Raw genomic sequence first — 18,598 nt, forward strand, 5'->3', positions numbered from 1 at the left:
TGATAAAATTCAAACATTATTTTGGAGATTGAAGTCATTGTTGGTTAGTTTCTCCCTTTAGGCTGTAAGTCTTTCCAAATAAAAATGAGTTAAGTGCAGAAAATATAAATGACTCCTTTCACTCCCCGTTCTGCAGGACTCCAGTCATCGCTGGTGGGATCTTTGTCATGGACAAGAGCTGGTTCAACCATTTGGGCCAGTATGACACCCACATGGACATCTGGGGAGGGGAAAACTTTGGTGAGCTCACTGATGGTTTCTCAACTTTTACTGGAATCAAAACATTACTTTTTATTAATCATCCTGTACAAACATCCTACTCATAAGATAAAACAAAACCAAGCTTGATCTGCTTGTAAAGTTCAGACAAGGACTGTAAATATTCCTGGTTCTAGTGCGCCTGGCAGTTAAAAGTATTAAGAGTATATAAAGGGTATTAAATTTTGATATGAGAACTTCCCTGGAGGTGGCAAGAAGAGGAGTAGAAGGAAAGATTACACACTAACTTTACAAAATAGAAAGCATACTAACTTGGAATATTGTGTGAAATCCCTATTTTTAGTAGTTGTCTTACAGTGTTCCTTTGTTCACTATGATGAATATTACTTTATTTGCAAAAATGTTTCTTAGGAATAAAGAAATGAAAGCTTATTTTCCCATTAACTACCAAGCAATAAAACTGTCAATTTTAATGTCCTAATTTTATGTATTTTGTTATGTTGCGGCATGCCTCTTGGCTCACGGCTCTGGACCACTGCAGATGCTTTTGGATGCTGCAGAGGTCCAACAGCCCACGCTCCGAAATGCCAAATGTGTCCTTGGAATTTGTGGGGCAGCAGAGTGATAAATTATTCGCTACAACAGATTTCATACTGCTGATTTACAGCTTATAGCCATCTGGTGCATAAAAAAAAATGTGTCAGGTGAACGTGGCCAGACAGATATTAAGATAGACGGATGAAAGGATGGATGGAAGGATGGATGGATAGATAAACAGATGGATGTATGGACAGACTGATGGACATTGCATTGACTTCCATTCATTGTGGACAGCCTAACCCAAACCCTAACCTTAATATAACCTCAATTCATACCTCACCCCTTACCGTAACCAGGACCTCAGAAATGATGTTTTGCCTCATTAGGACCAGGCTTCGGTCCTCATGAGGATTTACTGGTCCCGACAGGGTCGGTATTTATACCAGAAAAGGTCCCCATGAGGTAACAAAAACACATGCACACACACACACAACTTCTAGTCTCATTTTGTGTCTGTCGTCCTGCAGAGCTTTCTTTCCGAGTGTGGATGTGCGGAGGAAGCCTGGAGATTCTTCCCTGCAGCCGTGTGGGTCACGTGTTTAGGAAACGGCACCCGTACGACTTCCCAGAAGGCAACGCTCTTACCTACATTAAGTGAGTCGGTTGGTCTGTTACAAACCTGTTATGCTGTCAGCTGTACAGTGTTGTAACTCTGCAAAAACAAATGACCAACTGCTGAGAAGTGTTCTGCCTCATGATTCAGTACAGTTCAGCTTTTAAATCCAGTGTGAAGTTAAGTGCTTCACAGGCAAACGTTTGGTGACCCGAGTGGCAGTGAGATATGTATGCATGACATCATTACCCAGACAACATGTAATGTGAAAATAATAATCCATCAGATCTTTCTCTTAATATCCAGGATGTATTGAGATGCTAACAAAGATCTAGCTTTCTCTGTATGGGCAAGAGCAGAGCCAGTCCTCATGGAAACGATATGATTCTGCACAAAAACTGAAAGATAAATAAATAATTTTATAGGCAATTTTTAATCACCCTGAATTTTGCACAATCTCTGCTGCATTTCCCCTCATCTGGCCCTCAGCAACAATATGCTGATTGTAAACTTAAGTAGGTCATCAGTAAGTGAGGTAATCAGTCTGTTATCACCACTTTTTAGTATTCAGCACTACGTACAATCTGTGCAAGGTCACACAGATACTGAAGTCTATCTGTATTTCTTTTTAATTAAGTAAGTAACCACAATAAGATACAGAGCAAATAAGGTTTATTTTCATTTTTTGGCCGGTCAGCAAAGACATTGCCGATATAAAGATGATCCCTGTTGGGAAAAAAAAGGTTGGAAATCCCTGGACTGGAAGTTTTATGCTGTTAGGAAGTTTTTTATTTCACTCTTAAGTTTTAGTGTTTTCTATCATCTTGTGAACACAGAACAGATTGTTATAAAACAGGCCCAAACTGTTTCATCTTCCTGTTTGTCTTCACTTGTTGCAAATACAAGATGCAGGATGAACCTACTGATGGAGATGGAGATGTTTTTCCAGTGTGGATCTGGTGTCTGAAGGCCCCCCGTGTGTCATTAAAGTTGACTGCAGGAATGCCAGCAGCCAGTCATTACTGTGTCTGAGCAGGTGTTGTGTTTGTGTCCACGCAGGAATACCCGACGGGCTGCTGAGGTGTGGATGGACGAGTATAAACAGTACTACTACTCCGCAAGGCCGTCAGCCCAGGGCAAGGCCTTCGGCAGGTTTGTCCATTATACTGTCACTCTCTTCTATCAAATTACAGCACAGACAGCAGCCCAGATACAGGTTTGGTTATGTTTCATACAGGATAGAGCCTCAAGTATTTTGTCTCTTGTGATAAGAATTCAAGTAGTGAGCAGGATTTCTTGAATTCAATATTTTATATTCTTATGTGCCCTATTTTAAGAAGATTTGTATCCATGCTAACACCTTTTAATAAAACCAGAAAAACACAAGGGAGCACTCTCAACAAAAAGCCCTCTCTGGTATTAGGAGAAAGGAGTTATTGTAGTTGAACACTATTCATAAGATCCCCATTAGTTGAGTCTGTAGGTGAGTTCTCTTCATCAACAAGCTGCTGACTGTGGTCCTCTGGGCTTCGTTGGACTGATTTCTAGTTTTTTACATCTAAAACTTTCCCTCTCTACTGTGTTTAACTTGCTCTCTTCCTCACGCCATCCTTTCCTTTTCCTTTCCCTCTTCCCTATCTCTCTGTCTCTGCATCCTCGTATGTTTTCTTCATGCAGCATCGCAGACCGTCTGACGCTGCGACGGAAGTTGAACTGCAAACCTTTCCGTTGGTATATGGAGAACGTCTATCCTGAGCTGAGGTACGATTCATGCAAGCTTATTGTAAAGAGGCACGAAGTTTAAATATATACGCAGGCTACTCAGGAGTTGCTGGATGATTTGACTGACGCGTTGCCATTATGCAACTCTTAATATTTATTTGTTGTGTATGTTATGTAACACCAAAGAGAGCCAAAGTTGTCTTCCAACATTAAAAACCAACAAATGGAAAGTAATGTTCACACATGTTTATTTTGATTAATTATCTAAGGAGACCAAGAGGCTGAAGTGATTTTCATCCTCCATTTCATTTCAAACGAAAATAGAATAATTTAGAGAAGGAAACTCCTGTGATGATTAATGCAGCTGGAATTAATCTCTTTTTTCCCCTGGCATGTAAATCCAGAGTAATCTTACAACCCCCCAGGGTGTCATGACCCCCAAATTCAGAACCACTGATGTAAATATATGTGATGTGTATGGGAAGCTCAGTGTTCATCCCACTATCTTTTTTCTCAAGCGAAGCCTCCGCCTCTCTGGCTGCATCTGCCCCGAAGCATGCCTCCAAATAACTGTGGTTTCTCCGATTGTAATTGTATATTTTTATAAGTACATGTTGTATTAGGGCGGATTACTTAGTGGTGCGATTCAATTACTCAACAGGGCACCCAGTCAATTCAGTCCATCTGTTCTTTATTGTTGTAACAAGACCATTCACCGGCCTCACTCCTCTCTGTCAACGGTTCCCTCAGGATCCCGGAGCAGGAAGCAGTGTCCAGTGTGCTGAAACAGGGTGGTTTGTGTCTGGAGACCCGTGGGACAGACGGCCTGGGCCTGGCAGAGTGCAGGGGTATCGGAGGCAACAGGCCACAGTCGCAGGTCAGGACTGGGCCACAAGGGGGAGACAATGGAGGGGGTCGTACACTCAGATTTATTGCCAGAAAATACAATTAATATGCAGGATTTGACCCGATGACAGAATATGAATGAATATACAGAAACAGGGTGAGTGCGGAGCCTCAGATTCTGTGTAAATGGTCCGAGCAATAGTTAAAGGAGTTGGTTGTTTGAACGTTTACAAACCGTAATGACTGTATGACTTAAGGGACTCATTAAAAGTTCTGCGACAAATGAAGATTAGTTGCTCAGCTTAAAAGTTTTAACTAGCTTAATTTAGTTTAATACTTTACTAGAAAATATGACATTTTCATCAACATATTTCAACTTGAGGTCTTCCAGTCTTCTCAGTCTGTGGTCTAAATGAAAGTTTGGCTGTGTTGCCGGGTTACAGAGCCGATAAACACGTCATTAATCACCACACAAGGAAGTAGATGCCAAACATAGTTCTGAAAACATTGCAGTAGTCACTTTTCATAACAGTTATCATTAGGTGTTTGTAGCCCGAAAACGTATAAATAAAGGCAAAAAAATTACGAAAATATGTCTCTATGTCAACAAGGAAACAAGTTTTTAGAAAACAAACTCAAGACCAACTTGGCTAAATCGCTTACTTTCCAAGATGTAATCCCAACCAAGTTCCCTGAAGAAGTAGAGTTTTACGGGTTTATGATTTATAGTTGTAGAAATGTGTAATAAATGTCCTGTACACAGCTGTAACAGTCAGAGTTACAAGCACAGAGCAGGAAACCAGAGTCTATACCAGACATGTTAGAATGCGTGATTTCTTCATTGTGGAATTATTTTCGATGACATCCACATTATTTACATGATAATGACTGAATTAATCTTTTTTTTCCTGCAACACATCTTTTCCTTGACTTTAAAAAATTCTTTCGAACTTTTCGCTGAGGCGACGGCTGTCACCATAGTTACCAGTATTTCTGTATTTCGCAGAGATGGGAACTGATTGAGCCGCTGATCCGACAGCAGGATCTCTGCCTGGCCATTATGAGCTTCACATCGGGGTCAAAGGTCAAGATGGAGCCCTGCAATACAAAAGAGGCCAGACAGGTAAGAGGATACTAATGTTAGGCTTTCAAAATACATTATGAACATGTTTTAAGTTCCACAATACATTTAAAGTGGTTATAATTGATATTTTTCATATTACCACTGTATGAAATGAGTGTGGCTCGTAGTGATGAACCTACAAAGGATTATCAGGATATCAGCGACTCTGCAGCTTCCTTCAGCTTTATAGAGTTTCAGCTCATTCTTAAGCTGTCCGGATGCAACTTTACTGTTCTGGTTCACTCTCAGCGCTCTCATAGTGTCATTTTTGGCCGCAGCAGGTGGAGAAAAAGCTCTAAAAGCCCTAACAAAGTTAACATAAAAACAAGCAGGAATGTGTTCTAATCTTCTGCTGTCTGTCATTTTATGAGAAGACCTCATTTTTTCCAAACGGTTATCTCATTTTGGAATCAAGCTGTTCATTTGTTCTTGATGTGCCACTCAAAGTGTCGAACTCAGACATGAAAGATTCAGAGATAAGAGGCGGTTCCAGGGCAGGTTTTAAGCAGTGTGTTGATGACGCCAGGAGGCTGAGACAGTCTGAGCGGCCATATTGCACCGAGTTGATTTTATACGTGCAGTAGAACAAGCGCTCCCTTAACCTCAGACCCCACCCTGTTGCTTCCTCGTTCTCCCCTTTTGTGAATGTTAAACACTCACATCCCATGTGGACCTGCGCTGACTGCATGGTTGATTTATGGCATCGAAGAGGGAGTTATTAACTCAAACCATGTGTATGAGTGTGCGGGACACTGGCCAGGCCATCCTCTCATCTCTCTGCAGGCCCATCACAATCCTTTGAGAGTTCTTTGGGAACCTGCCCATCAGAAAGTAACCAGTTCTGCTGTGGGAGACGTTTGGCTTCTCTGTTCTGAGCGCTCAATCCACCAAAGAGGAAAAAGTTACTTGTCATTTTGACTTTATCTGAATGAAATATTTACCTAAATGTTTAACTCTTTGCACCTTTTTTAAAATGCAAGTATGTAGACATATTTCAACAAAAGCTGAGTTTAAAATGATGTTGACATAAGTGTGGTATCGGGCTGCTCCATCACCAGTATAACAGAGGTGTTTCCCTGACCACTGCTGCAAAAAAAAAAAAGTTTTGCAACATTTTATTTTCTTACATTAACTTTTTATTGTATTATTCATTTTTTTGAAAATAAACTCTTGATTCAACTCTAAAAGAATTTCATTAGTTTGGGGTTCTCTGGAGAGATTAGGTCCAATGCGGGTCTAAATGCTGTTTCGGAGGTTTGTCCAACAACAATAAACATAATGAAATACTCCAAAATTCTTTGGCATGAACTCATATTTCAAAACTCAGAAAACTGGCTCAAAACTGTTGCCTGTCAGCAGCTTTATTACGAGTATATCAGTGTCTTTATCTGCCTACAAAAACCATCATATCTATTTAATCACACATCACATCACCTTGTGGTTCATGTTGCATCAACACTTATTGTACTAATCATTGTTTATACTCTGAAATTGCCTCTCCTTCTCCTCCTCCAGTAATCCTACATGTTTACAGTATGTGACACACACATAATAACACTTTACATAAGTTAAAAGGATCATACACACACACACGCGCGCACTCTGCCTCCTCCAGGATTTTAAGATTAACCCCTCGTTCACCTCCACACTTTAATAAGCCTCCATATGGCTCCTGAGATCTGCATTTGGTGCTGTCATGCTGAGCTGTTGCTATTTAATCAGTGAACCATTTATATCTGATGATTTATAGACGGCCTGTTTATGGGGAACACACCTTCTCGCTCTCTTTGCTTTTAGTCTCGAGGTTCTTGACGCACTTGCTCTGACACTTTTACACACAGAGACTAGACTCCGAAGAATCTCAGTGGAAAAGAATATTAGATTTACGAGGATTCAACAAAATCAAACCTACTTGATACTCAGTGGAAAAATATGTCACTTCAAAAACTCATAATATGATGTGTTGGTTAGCAAGAACTGCACCTATGCTTTTGAATATCTCTCTTCAGTATTGCAATTGAGATAAAAAAATAAATTCAGCAGCTTTTTCACCCCTATGTTTTTTCCAGCGAGGGTTATAATATACTCTTGTAGTCTTTTGATGACAAAGCCACTCCCCAGAGCTGGAGCCTACAGTCTAATATACATCATTGCATTGTTACTGAACTCAGTAACAAATGTGACAGGATATTTTAGCAGCTAAAACAAATTGTTTCTTCTCTTGTGGGATGGTATGTGCTGTGCAATGCAGCTGGCTGTACTCTGATTTTTCCACTGTGAGTGCAGCAAGTCAATCATTCATGTGATTACAGTAATCCAGGTCTGATTCAGTCCATTATTCACCACTAACACAAACCTCCTGTGCTGATACACATCATTTATGAGTATTTATAATACAAACCAGAGAATGTGCAAGGACGTCTGTTTCTATAAAACTATCTGAGAGAGATTAATTGATATTTTTCCATCTTTTTCCTGCAGAAATGGAAGCCTAAAGGCACCGCTCTGCAGCACATGGTCAGCGGCCTCTGCCTGGACAGTCAGACCCCCACAGGCCCTCCAGTCATCACACAGTGTCGCCCCCAGGTGGCCAGCCAGTCCTGGGAGCCACAGGTGATCATCTGAGCCATGGCGGGCAGGGGGGTGGGGGGTGGGGGGGAGGGAGGGAGGGGAGGGAGGGGACCCGGCCTGCAGAAGGACTCAGAGCATCACATCTGCACACTGCCTGTCGCCTTGCAGAGGGATGAAAGGAGTGAGGCTGAGAACTGGTCTTTTGTGATGTCAACTTCAAGCTCCTGCTCATTGTGTTTTGGTGAGAAGAGCGTCGCTAAAAACATTTTTAGGCCTTGCTGAGCAAAACTTCAGAGGTCTGTTGTGTACAGTGCTTCATCCTTCAAGGATGCTGCAGTTCTTCTACGTAATCTAAGCTTTTCACTGAAAACTGTTGCACATCTCACTTTTTATTTTCTTTATCTTTCCTGGTCAACAGTTTGCTTAAAATTGGAATAGTGATGATTGCCTCGAAACAAATGAGTGCATATTGTACTGTAGCAAATGTGTTGAGGTGCACCTGATCTACTCTGAATGAAAGTCACTGCTTGTCTTGTTGCCTGGTCGTAGGTGGAGGCATGTCTGATGACTGTGTGGACCGGAACAGCTTTGTGTATAGCCAAGTAAAATCTGAGCTTTTTTATTGCTGAACAGCAGTTTTGAAAGCACCATGCAAAGCACTGTCAGGAACATTATTTATTGTTTTGCATGGTCGGACCCAAAGAATGTTTTTTTTCTGTCTCTCTACAAAGTTTTATGTAAATATTTGAAGCAGATAATGGCTTGTTTTTTGTGTAAAGTACTCTATATGTTGTTTGAAAAATAAAATGTGGTAACAAAGAAATTCCATCTCTAGCTCCAGTGTTGTGGTTATTGTTTCTGAACTTGATTTTGATATCATATAATGTTGCGAAAAAAAGAACTACCTTGCCAAAATACAATATCATCTGAGCATGAAATATTTATTATTAAAAGATAGGTTTGTCTTAAAACAATAGTCAGGTTCCTAAATGAACCCTGAAATAGGTTTTGCTCACTTCAATCATTCCTCCTGTTCATACTGACCGTTTGAAAATCACCTTCAAATGTGCAACGGGGGACAAAATCCACAGCCATTATCTGAAGATAATATGAGGCTTCAGCAGTCTGAATCTTCCACAGTTACAATGTTTTTTATTAAAAAATTATTTCTTTGTGTCTGGACAGACAGTGTTTTCCTGTGCAGCTGTAGTGAATTATAGTAACAAAAAGATGGAATTTGGCACTAAAAAGACTGCAGCATTAAAAGATATTGACTAGACTTGACTACTGTGGGTGGCTTTTGGGTCCCATGACTTGCATTTTAAGTGTATTATGAAGAAATCTCTTGATGGCCAATTTGAACAGGAGGAATGAATACAGCAAGAAAAATATGTGTCAATATTCATTTAGGCACCTGACTGTTGTTTTAGGAGAGAAAAAATAAGAACCTATACTTAAATACAGTGAAAACTAAAGAAATAATTTAATTAAATTGAATGGTTTTTGCTGCTCTTTTAAGTAACCATGAGTGACAGCTACATATTTACATGTATCCACAATGATGATCCACAAATATTCTTACTTCAAGATTTGAGATGTTTGCCAGCATTACATGCTAATATGCAACACAACATGATGACTGTGTTACATACTAAATGTTGCAAAACCTTTTTCATATCACATTAGCTACAGGTAAATACAGCTGAAGCTGACTAAGAGCTGTGTCGACAAATAAGAACTGAGTAAAGTCTGACATGTTCTGAGTTTTAATAAAATGCCCTCTGTACAAAGAATAAACCCTTCTGAGTAACACATTCTCACTCCCACTCTCATCAGACTGAAAATTGTTTGCCTCACTAGTCATGAAGATAAAAAGATATTAAATTCGTTCCTTCATTTTTCACCCATTCAATTTTTTTTTTCCTCTGGAGTGAAGTTGAGCACTGCTGTCTCATTTGAACTGATTTCATTTATACCTTAATAAAGGCTCTGCACAACCACACTGGTGTTTTAATCATTTGGATAAAGGTGAAGGTTGTCCTGCTCTAACAGGTGCAATAAAACCAACTGCAGGGATCTTTCACAGCCGATAAACTACAAAGAAGATTTCGGCTTTTGTTTTGTATTGTAAAAACTTATTTACAATGAGAACTTCTTGAAATGTAATTGTTTCGCTCATATGAGTGAAAGCAAAATGTATCAATACTGAAACATCTATTGCACATAACATGTCACAAAAGTGAATTTTAAATTAATTACAAATAAGGTGTGAAAATGGCTTCTCCACACAGCCTATCAGAGCGGTCTAATCAAGCATAATAAGTAAAAACACCTGCGAAGGTGAACTAGGATGTAGAGGAGCTGCAGGCTAAATGCCACATTACTGAACTTACACATAATTACCACGAGGGGGCGAAATATCCTCACAGATCAGTGAAAGTCTCTCCAGCAACATTTTGCCTGTCTTGACCTTGACAGGTTGATGGATGAAGGCTTGTTGTAAAAAAAAAAAAAAAAAAGGATTCATAAAGAAGATTGAGTTTAAGAATGAATGAATGAATGACATTGTGTGTGTGTGTGTGTGTGTGTGTGTGAGAGAGAGAGAGAGAGAGAGAGAGAGAGATATTCATAACTGGTGCATGGTACAAAGAAATACATTAGCATGACAATCATTAGTATAACAGGCTCGACAACTTTGTTAACCAAAGTTCTTTTTTTCTCTCTCTGTTAGTTTTGTAACCATCTAGGTCACAAAACATGCCACACTGCAGCTTAGTAGGCTCCAAAACTATGCGAGGAATGCGACTTAATGCTGATAAACTTGTGGCCTTTTAAAGTGATCAAGGTTTCATCATCAGGGGAGGAACAAGAACAAGGCAGAAGCTACATTATCATCTCTTTGCTTTCAAGTGTTTATATGAAGGTTTGATATTTGCAGTGGTGGAAGAAGTATTCAGAACCTTTACTTAAGTAAAAGTACTAATACAACAATGTAAAACTACACCATTACAAGTAAAAGTTATATTATATTTTTTATGTTATATTATCCATTGTGTCAAATCTTCATCTGAAAAGTAACTCAAGCTGTCAAATAAATGTAATAGAGTAGAAAGTACAATAGTTCTCTCTGATATGTAGTGGAGTTGTACTTGTACTTGTAAATTGTTCTTAAGTTCAGTACTTGAGTAAATGTACTTAGTTGCTCTCTACCGTTGGATATGTGACATTAGATATAAAATCCATATTAGTTTCTTTTTTAAAAATACTGTAGAGTGAGAAGTGACAGTCATTAAAACGTGATTGCCATGTGGGGCTAGAAGAAAAATACAGGGGGATGTTATAACTGCAGTATTTTTAAGCTGTGTGGATTCAAAAGTCACTGTGTTTGCATATCAGGCAGATAAGGAATATGTGATGAGGCGCTGGTCAGGTGACTGACATGTACCGGACACTCACAATACACACATTATCTCTCTTGTCTTTGCAAGGTGAATAGAGCTGGAGCAGATAACCAAATTCCAGCCATGGTCCCATCTTTTAATTAAAGGAATGAGGTGACTTTGGTCCACGGTGCAAAATTAGACAACCTGACCGGACACAACTAGGTAAGACACTATGAAGATTGGTGGTTCCCAACCTAGAGTTGGGGACCCCAAAACATGGTTCCAGGGTGAATCTGAAGAGTAACAAGAAGATTAAAGGGATAAGAAAGAAAAAACAACTATTTTTGCATAACATAATGTTTATTTTCTGACTTCACTCACATTTTTTGCTTCTGTCTTGTAAAATATTGGATGCTTTATCCTAGGTTATTTAGTTTTATATCAAGGCTGCATGAGACACTGAAGTCATGTCCTCTGTATTTTGTTTTTTTGAGAATCCAGGGATTTTTTTTAGCAAAGGCAAATGTGATGTGGAAACTTGAAGCCTCCAGTGCACATATACTGAGAATATACTGAGAATGAATTTCACAGTGAAATAGGAGACATCTTGTTACCAGCAGTTACACTTGTGAAACGAACAATACTACTCTCACCTCTTTGCACTATTTGTATCCTGTTTACATTTCACAGAAACAGTTTCACCTGTGTACAGTCATTACTTGTGTCAGCCAGCCAAATTCCTTGTATGTGTAAACACACTTATACTAATAACTATGATTTTTTATTCTGATATTCATAGATTTGGAATTTTTAATGCGGGAGAAAGAGTAGATTATAAGATAATGTAACTTTTTTTGTAGAAAACACATATTATTATTCAAAGCAGTTTTATATACATGTTAAAACATATCTGAGGGTATCTTTAAACTCGTTGCAATAAAAGTGGATATGTTTATATCCCAAAATGTTAAACTATTCCTTTAAAAAAGAACTGCATCTGGTTAAGTTTTTCTGATCGGGTGGGGTATGAGTTTCGAGGTGACTCATAATAACCAGCATTTGTAAAATCCTGGCAGAGGCCCTGTTTGATTTGTCATCCAGCAGCTGATCACTCCCTTGCAGTGATAAGTCTGATGCGGTGGAGGAGCTGTTACTACTCTGAATGTGTTGTAAGTTTGATCCAGGCCGCACTATCAGCTATCGATCACCTCCAATCTGCACGCGCCCGACCAATGAGGTCGCGCGGAGGCGGTCCGTTGCTAAGGAGGAAGTTTGGTTGAGCCTCTGAGTAGCAGCCATTCAGCGGCGGTGGCTGAAGCGATTGGACTGCGAGCGTCTCTCCCAACACTTTCTGTGGAATTTGAATTATTTTGGCACGGCACGGTTCGTGAGAAATAGGTGACGGCATTAACGGGGGCATCTTCTGGGTCGCAGCGGTGATCACAGGTAGGTTAAAAAGGTGTAACGTGTGTTTTAATCAGCCTGCCCAGTAAAGCTTGTTAGCTCACCGAGCTAAGCAGCAACTAGCTTGTGTTTTTTCGGATGCGGCACACGCAGCTATGTTAGCTACACGGCTCTTAGCTCCCCGCAGACCCAATTACATGGCATTTAGCTCGCTTGCTAACCTGACTAGATAACAGAATGAGGAAAATGTAAGCAATGAGGCTGTCTGGCATCTCTTACGGGGTGCATGGAAAGGTTTGACTCTCCTCTACCCAACGGGCGAAGACGTTAGTTAGCTAGTTAACGATACTCAACTTACCTGGTTAACTTAAAGAGATGAACGTTACTCAGCAAAATAATGACCCATATCGGGACTAAAATGGTGTAATAGCTGCGAGCTAGCACATAATTTGTCATATCATTTTCAGATTGTCACATGAATTAATTGTGTAATATCATCGTTACTAATGTAGGCTGGCATTAATTAGGGTGTCTTCATTTGCAATTAAGTTTAGTGACATGGCAAGTTTGTAAAAATGTGTTGACACAATCGAAACATATTGTTAAAAGACAGCTTAGACATTCAGCAACCAGCTATCATACAGGTTGATTGGCTTGAAGATAAATAAAGTGTGACTCATAGTCTTAACACTGGATTTTTGTGAAGTGTGATAATGTGCCCCAGATTCTCTTATATGGAAGTGATATCATTGCTGGACCTTTTGGTTTTGTACTGTATGGGAGTGTGCTCCTGGGAACAACAACCACAGAGCAAGAGATTTCCATTCTCGCCTGCTGTCCCTGATCAGATAAACATCAGTGGTCAGATTACCTTCCACATGCAGACTTAACAAAGTAACTCTGTGATAGATTGTATGTGATTGCCACAGCAGCACACCCTTTTGACAAAAACATCTTGTATAATGGACAGTCACTGACATTTGCAATGCTCTCATGAGCCATAATTGTTAAGCCATTACTGCTGTGTCGATGAGGATTGTGACATGAATTAATACAAGCCGAGATATCTATTTTGGCTCATCTAATTTTTAACACTAGGTCTTATACGTGTTTGCACATGCCATCGTGTAAAACTCCAGTGTGAAATCTGATCGTTTAAGTCTGTTTAAAAATGATGCTACTTGTGTTTATGTGTTTACTTAATCTTTATTTTACCAGGCAAGACATTAAGAACAGTTTATTTACAATGATGGCCTTGCAAATGCCAGAAGACACTTGAAAGGGAGTCAAGGAGGGTAGGGAACAAAAAACAAAGAAGAATGACTAATTAATCAAACAGAAGTAAAACAATTAACGTATGTTTCATAGGGGTGCAACAAATAAATATTTTCAGTATTGATTGTTTTGCCAATTGTTTTCTAAATTGACCAATTAATTGTTCTGCCTATAAAATGTCAGAAAATAGTGAAAATGCTTATTATATTGTCTCAGTGCCCAAGATGAAAAAACTAAAGAGATTCAATTTACTACCAGAAATGGCAAAATGCATCAAATAAAAAAAGATTAAAGAATCTGAACCCAACAAATACTTTACACCTTTGCTTGAAAAATCACTGAAATTCATCTTTTTTTTTTTGTTGATCAGCTAATCGATTATTTGATGATTATTTCAGCTCTGATGTCATACAGTATTTATGCAGATGGTTTAAGGGTTTCCTAACAATTAGGAAATTAGATATAACCGTTAGGCAGGGGAAGCAGTGTAAGAAGAGAGATTAATAATTTTGCTGTTTTTTTCTTTTGGAAATTCGTGAAAGTAACTCTCGGCTTGACTCATCTCACAAAATGAGGGAGGCAAGATTGGCCCTCTGCCACCAATCCCACTGTGCAAGTCTGTCAGCTGTTTGAGAAAGAAGGAGAATGCAAGAGCAAGACTCTGTCCGAAGCTTTGTGATTCACTCTGTGGGTGAAACTAGCGTTACTCCTAGCAGCTCACTCTGTTCTCAAAGGAGAGGCCCATTCTTGGCAGCAAGCCGTACATGTGAATGCTGAGTAGTGATGCAACACGGGTAGATAAACTTGCTGTGCGATGACAAAGCAATCAAAGGGCTTCATTTTTGTCCCCTGATAGCAACAAGATAGTGGAGCTTCTTGGCGCTTCTGGTGAAAGTAGAGTGAATCCGTGATATCGGCTTAGCTTTCAGTCCTGTGCTAACTGAATAAATGTGAGATGACAGGAATGGGAGGTATGACTCTAACTTCTTTTTCAACATCAAACAGTCTGGGTTGCCGCAGTTATGTCTGTGACCATCTCACAGTTTGCTCACCTGTCCCTTTTATTTGTCATGTTAATCCTTACTTCTGGCTGCAGCTTTGATGCGGGCCATTGAACGTGCTTTGCCGATGGCGTCATCCATAACCCGTGCTTGTTGTCAACATCATGGTACAATAAAAACGGCGGCACACCAAGCTTATTTTGAACAAACTTCTACCTTTTTTTTTGATATCTATGGGCAGGTGAGAATAAGGACATGTAAACTGAGATGGTGCACCCAGATGTCTGAACATTTGTTTCTTTTCCCCTTGAATTGCGCTATGGTTCAGTGAGATCACATTCTGCTATTTTTTTTTTGTGTGTGTGTATAAATATCATTATTGTCAGAGAGTTATGACCAAGAATGCAGATGAGTCCATCATGCATAAAAAAAAGTTACAGGAACTATAGCGGGATTTGTTTTGACACTCTCCTCTGCCAAAAAAGTAACCTTGTGGGATGACAGGTTACCAAAACACTGTTAATAAAAGAGCCGCTTGCAGTCTGGGGACTTTTGCTTAAAAGGCCTTTTGCACTTATAATCAGGCAATGTGAATTGAGATGAATTGCATACAAAAAAGTCAACTTTTCGTTCATGGTTAAGCTACAAGAAAATGACCTGTAAATTGGATGGCACCTGGGTGAAAGCTGGACAACTTCAAACGGTCCCTTCAGAGGACGAAAGTTCTTGTGAGCATCATTAACATCCGGGTCCGCGTGGCTTCGGTCCTTTTGCATCATAAAGAAGGCATGCAATCTGCACTGGTTAGATGTACACGAGGCACCATGTTCTGAGCTGATTGGGAACGGATCCAAGAGAGACACTCTGAGAAGATTCAACCAGAGGGGAGGTTTTAGAATCAGGATCTCAAATGTGCAGCTGACCCCATTTCAACATAAGTAGCCTAAAATAGGTTCTGTGGATCTGCAGAGTTGGTTAGAGCCCTGCGTCTTTGAGATGTATGTTGATAAGCTGTGTTATCTGTTACCGCAGAGGGAGATTGTTGTCGGTTCGTCACATTTTCATGTAGTGGTTATCACTCTGGAAGAGCTGTCACACAAAAATCTGAACAGTCACATTATGAAAACTATGGAGCATCTTTGACTATGTTTACATGACACAAACAGCAGATGACTTGTTTACGTTTGTTTCATTGTTCTGACAACTCTAAAACCCCAGTTAGGTGGTGTTGGGATAATAATCTGAAATTCAGACCTGACCAACATTGCTTTCTTATTGCACAATTACACAAATAAAAAACTTATAAGAAAACTTTCCAGTGCACATTGGCAAGAATTTGTGTTTCTCCACAAAAAAAAAAAAAAAAACCCCTAAAAACTAAACTAAACAAAAAACCGGTGTTAACCAGATTATTGTCGGTCTCTTAACCCAGTAAAGGAAACTTGCTGAGTTTTATTTTTACATTCATGTTTTTGAAATCAGTTAAGAATAGTTACTACAGTCCATTTAATCTCATTTTTTTTCACAAACCATGCAGTATTTGTATCTGTAGGCTGTTTCCTAATGGCCGTGTTTTGCTGTGTCAGCACTCATTTAAAAAATGAAAAACAACAAGGCATGGATGGGTGTTGCGTGGGTTTTTTTTTTAGTGCTTTGAACGCAGTTCTCTGAGTGTCCCCATTTGGGACAATATCTTTAGCTCTTAATTAGGTCTGAGGGGCTTTGAGCTCCTCTTCTTGCGCTGGCTGTTTAAACTGTTAAAAAATTAGGGCTTGGAGGGTTGGGAGGGGGTGCATCACTGTATGCGAGGAGTTGCCTTTCAGGTTTGCGTCTGTATCACTCCTCGCTAGGTATGGTATGGGGCTCAGGGACTCCTTTTGTCTCTCTGGGCCCCTATATAGAGTGATACCTGAGCCTCCCAGACTGGAACAGCTCATGCTTTATTCAGCTCTCTGATCTCTGCTTTAATTACGAGTGACCCAGGACAGAGTTGACCGGTGGTGTATCTCGCAGGGTGGGAACTCTGTAGCAGCTATCAGTGCCAGCCAGAGTGCTAGAAGTGTAATATGTAGAAGTGTCACCTCAGGAGGAGACATCTATTTTTAAAACAAAACAATAAGAATGACCAAAAATGTCACCAATATCTTACAATAACCCTGAAATATGTATTAAAATAGGAAATTAGGTCTCTCTCTCTTTCCTCCCAGCCTTTTCATTGGGTTGCCAGCTACTGGCAGCGGTTTCTTTTTTTCTTTTTCTTTTTGCAGTTTGGCCTCCTCCTTGTTTTCTGGCTCCTTGTCTGTCTGGATTATCAGGACCACTAATTATTTTTTTTACCACAAATATTTGACTGTGGCATTGACATATTCATGATCTTTTTCTAGAGGGTTTCTACAACCAAATGTTAATTACCTGTTAAAACAACATTTAATTACAGAGAGAAGTGTGTACGAGTCTTAACCTGCAGCTGCATTTGTAGTATGATTTAAAAATGTGTCTGAGTCTATGTGTGGGTGACAAAAAGATCTGATTTTGGTATTGGCTTTATAAAACCACTTTTGTGCATTTCATTTCTCAGTTTCTCTGTATGTACTAATGTGAACTCCTCACTGTGTGGATAGTGTAATAACTCCTGTCTGAAAACTAAGTGACGTGCACATGTGTGTGTCTGTGTGTGTTTGTGTCTAACGACTCCCCTTCCATAGCATGTGTGACAGTGATTGTAAAGGGACTCTGTGTATACGTGCAGGAACTGTCTCTGGTATACTGCAGCTAGATATTTCTGTCCTCGGTTAGGAGGCGCAGGTGACCGACTATGATGAAGAAATGACTGTCCACAGTCTTTTCCACAAACACTGTCCAGGACTATATTCCAGTTTCAGCTGAACATGGGCCATGAACATGTGCAGTGGTATCTAGGAAGACACAGCAAAAACAATAAATAAGTTTTTGCACAGATGGAGGACTGCGGATTTTTGCCTCCATCACTTATGTTGTAAGTGCGTGATGAAGCGATCTTCTGATAGTCAGTATGAACAGGAGGAATTATTATGGCAAGAAAACCTATTTTCAATGTTCATTTGGGCACCTGACCATTGTTTTAAGACAGACTTGAAAAACTTTGAACCTGTCCTTTAAATCATAATACTTTGGTGCACTGGCAGAATTTTGTCTGTAACCCTTTTTTGTCAGTTTTATTCTTTGATGTATATTTCATCAAATACTATTTGATTGATGAGTCATTTCAGTTTTATGCTGTATTTTATTCCAGAAAAGTTCTTTGACAGATGATAATAAGACAGCTTTTTATACCGGTGTGTTGGAGAAGTTTGGCTTATTTTGTTTAATTCAGATAGAAAGGTTTTTGTAGAAAGATGTGTTTATACTCAGCTACTTAAGGTATCAAAAGAAATACAGCTTTGGTATCAAGACCAAAACACAAGTATTCTTTATTGGCATAAACTGAAAAAGAAATCAATAATATCCATAATCTTTAATTAAAATGTCCCCAGAAACAAGCTCTCCTCCCCCAGTGTAACATATCTCGTCTCTCCAGGCCTCAATGCTGTAAGATTAGACTCTTCTGCTGACTCGTGGTTTATAGGGAAGCTCCTTCTGGCCCATATGGATCTACTTGGACCGGCACTGGCTGTTGTGTAACCGGAGTTTGTCTGATCCAAAGTCCACTGGCTTCTGTGTTGCTGTTAGATAACTGTATGAGTATGTATGAGTAGGCAAAATATTCAGCGATGAGACAGTCAAGTTCAATGGCATAATTGACTTATTTGCTTATTACAGCAATGACTAAAGAGATATTGTTGTGGCGGTTTATGAACAGTTTCGGGTCACTGTACTGTTGACAGTGAAGAGAGGAGCAGCACAGCAGCCAACTTTGTAGCCT

At 39.6% G+C, this 18,598-nt stretch overlaps 2 protein-coding genes across 5 annotated transcripts in view; both read left to right on the forward strand.

Annotated features, from left to right (window-relative positions):
• galnt16 (UDP-N-acetyl-alpha-D-galactosamine:polypeptide N-acetylgalactosaminyltransferase 16) overlaps nt 1-7,705 on the forward strand; it is a 43,885-nt gene extending 36,180 nt beyond the window's left edge. For both annotated transcript variants that reach the window (XM_067614267.1, XM_067614268.1), the window contains exons 9-15: nt 137-240; nt 1,287-1,413; nt 2,432-2,524; nt 3,050-3,133; nt 3,845-3,971; nt 4,947-5,063; nt 7,545-7,705. In XM_067614267.1, the coding sequence (XP_067470368.1) occupies nt 137-240; nt 1,287-1,413; nt 2,432-2,524; nt 3,050-3,133; nt 3,845-3,971; nt 4,947-5,063; nt 7,545-7,688 (796 nt within the window). In that variant the 3' untranslated portion in view covers nt 7,689-7,705. The remainder of the gene's footprint in view (nt 1-136; nt 241-1,286; nt 1,414-2,431; nt 2,525-3,049; nt 3,134-3,844; nt 3,972-4,946; nt 5,064-7,544) is intronic.
• A 4,439-nt stretch (nt 7,706-12,144) lies between these two features.
• numb (NUMB endocytic adaptor protein) overlaps nt 12,145-18,598 on the forward strand; it is a 42,989-nt gene continuing 36,535 nt past the window's right edge. Inside the window, exon 1 of one of the 3 annotated variants that reach the window (XM_067614963.1) lies at nt 12,145-12,463. The gene's annotated coding sequence lies outside the window, so the exon portion shown is untranslated. The remainder of the gene's footprint in view (nt 12,464-18,598) is intronic. The other 2 variants (XM_067614964.1, XM_067614965.1) reach the window with 2 other exon arrangements.

This window comes from Thunnus thynnus, chromosome 16 (genome assembly GCF_963924715.1).
Source record: "Thunnus thynnus chromosome 16, fThuThy2.1, whole genome shotgun sequence".
Lineage (NCBI taxonomy): Eukaryota > Metazoa > Chordata > Actinopteri > Scombriformes > Scombridae > Thunnus > Thunnus thynnus.